This window comes from Centruroides sculpturatus, unplaced genomic scaffold (assembly GCF_000671375.1).
Source record: "Centruroides sculpturatus isolate CEXI.00-Female unplaced genomic scaffold, Cexi_2.0 scaffold405, whole genome shotgun sequence".
Taxonomy (NCBI): domain Eukaryota; kingdom Metazoa; phylum Arthropoda; class Arachnida; order Scorpiones; family Buthidae; genus Centruroides; species Centruroides sculpturatus.
In genome coordinates this window covers 151,195-152,564 of record NW_019384578.1, presented here as the reverse complement: position 1 = coordinate 152,564, position 1,370 = coordinate 151,195, and the positions used below count along the sequence as shown (strand labels likewise).

At 26.2% G+C, this 1,370-nt stretch overlaps 1 protein-coding gene across 1 annotated transcript in view; it reads left to right on the top strand.

Annotated features, from left to right (window-relative positions):
• Window positions 1–886, top strand: part of LOC111624402 — a 10,631-nt gene extending 9,745 nt beyond the window's left edge. Inside the window, exon 3 of the mRNA XM_023367232.1 lies at window positions 463–886. Coding sequence (XP_023223000.1) covers window positions 463–842 — 380 coding nt within the window. The 3' untranslated portion in view covers window positions 843–886. The remainder of the gene's footprint in view (window positions 1–462) is intronic.
• Window positions 887–1,370: the final 484 nt, after the last annotated feature.

The window sequence follows — 1,370 nt, the reverse complement described above, 5'->3', positions numbered from 1 at the left end:
ATTCCGTTTTATATGAATTCCATGTTGTACGAGTCACTTAGATTTTACAAATACATGAGCCGTTCACAGCCCGGCACACGTATTTGTAAAATCTAAGTGACTCGTACAACATGGAATTCATATAAAACGGAATAATCAACGGTGTTATAGGGGGGGTTGGATGATGTGTTTTATAAAGAATATCCTAATATGGAAGCTAAATAAATTAGGAAAATTGATTAAAACTGTGGTTAATTATATTAATTATGAATAAATTATTAAACAATTTCTTATGCTTATTCAAGATTTAAAATAAATTTTATTATCTTCTTATAATGTGTTGAAGAAGGATACACTGATAATTTCTTTTTTATCATAATAATTATTTAATATTAAATTATTTTCTATAATTTCTATGATTTTATCGTGTAATTAGAGTATAAATTAAGATAATTTTAATATTTATTATTATTATTTTTTTAGGTTATTTGCAGAGGATTATTGAAACGAATAGCTGTTGCAGGGATTATAAAAATGACACATTTGTCAACATGTCTCTTTATTATAACTGTATCTGGATGATATTCCTTCGTCCTTTGGCTATTTTACATGCCATGTATTTACAGTCGAAGGATTGGGAAAGTGCTTATTATATGGACTTTGGTACTCATCTAGTGCTAGCCTTCGCTTCTGTTTTCAGTCCTTTATCACCAAGATTTGGAATTTGTCAACCTTTTAGGAGAAGAAAAAGTGACTACAAAACAAAAAATAATAAACCTGAAATATTTGTCTCGGAAAAAACTGCAAATTTTTTAGAAATATCTCCAAAAAAACAAATAGAAAAGGAAGAAAGTGTTTGTTAAATTATTATTATTATCATTATCTGATCTGTTAATTTTCTTTCTATGCAGAAAAGGGGTATATTATATGTTAATTATACCCTCAAAAAATATATGAGAATAGAAATTTCTTATTGTTTATTAAGAATTTGGCTGGCTTTAATCAAAAAAAAAAATTAAGTAAAATGTTTTAGATGATTTTCTATATATTTTTTTTATTTTAAATAATATACATTCGTGTCTCTTTAATGAGATTTTTATCCTTACAGAGCAACGAAGCCAATAATGAACGGGATATCCTGTATATGCTAATGCTGTAGATAGCTATTTTATGGGGCATTGGTTATAAATCATCCAAAGCAAAAATGTGATATATTATATAGAATAGAAGATTTATAAATATATAAAGAAATTTTTAAATATTGCACTTTATGAGAATGTTCTGCTTTAAATTAATTTATACGATGGGATAATTCAGCATACACACATGTATCGATTTACTATATTATAAATATATATATACCTAACTATGCAATATCCGTCCACAGCTAT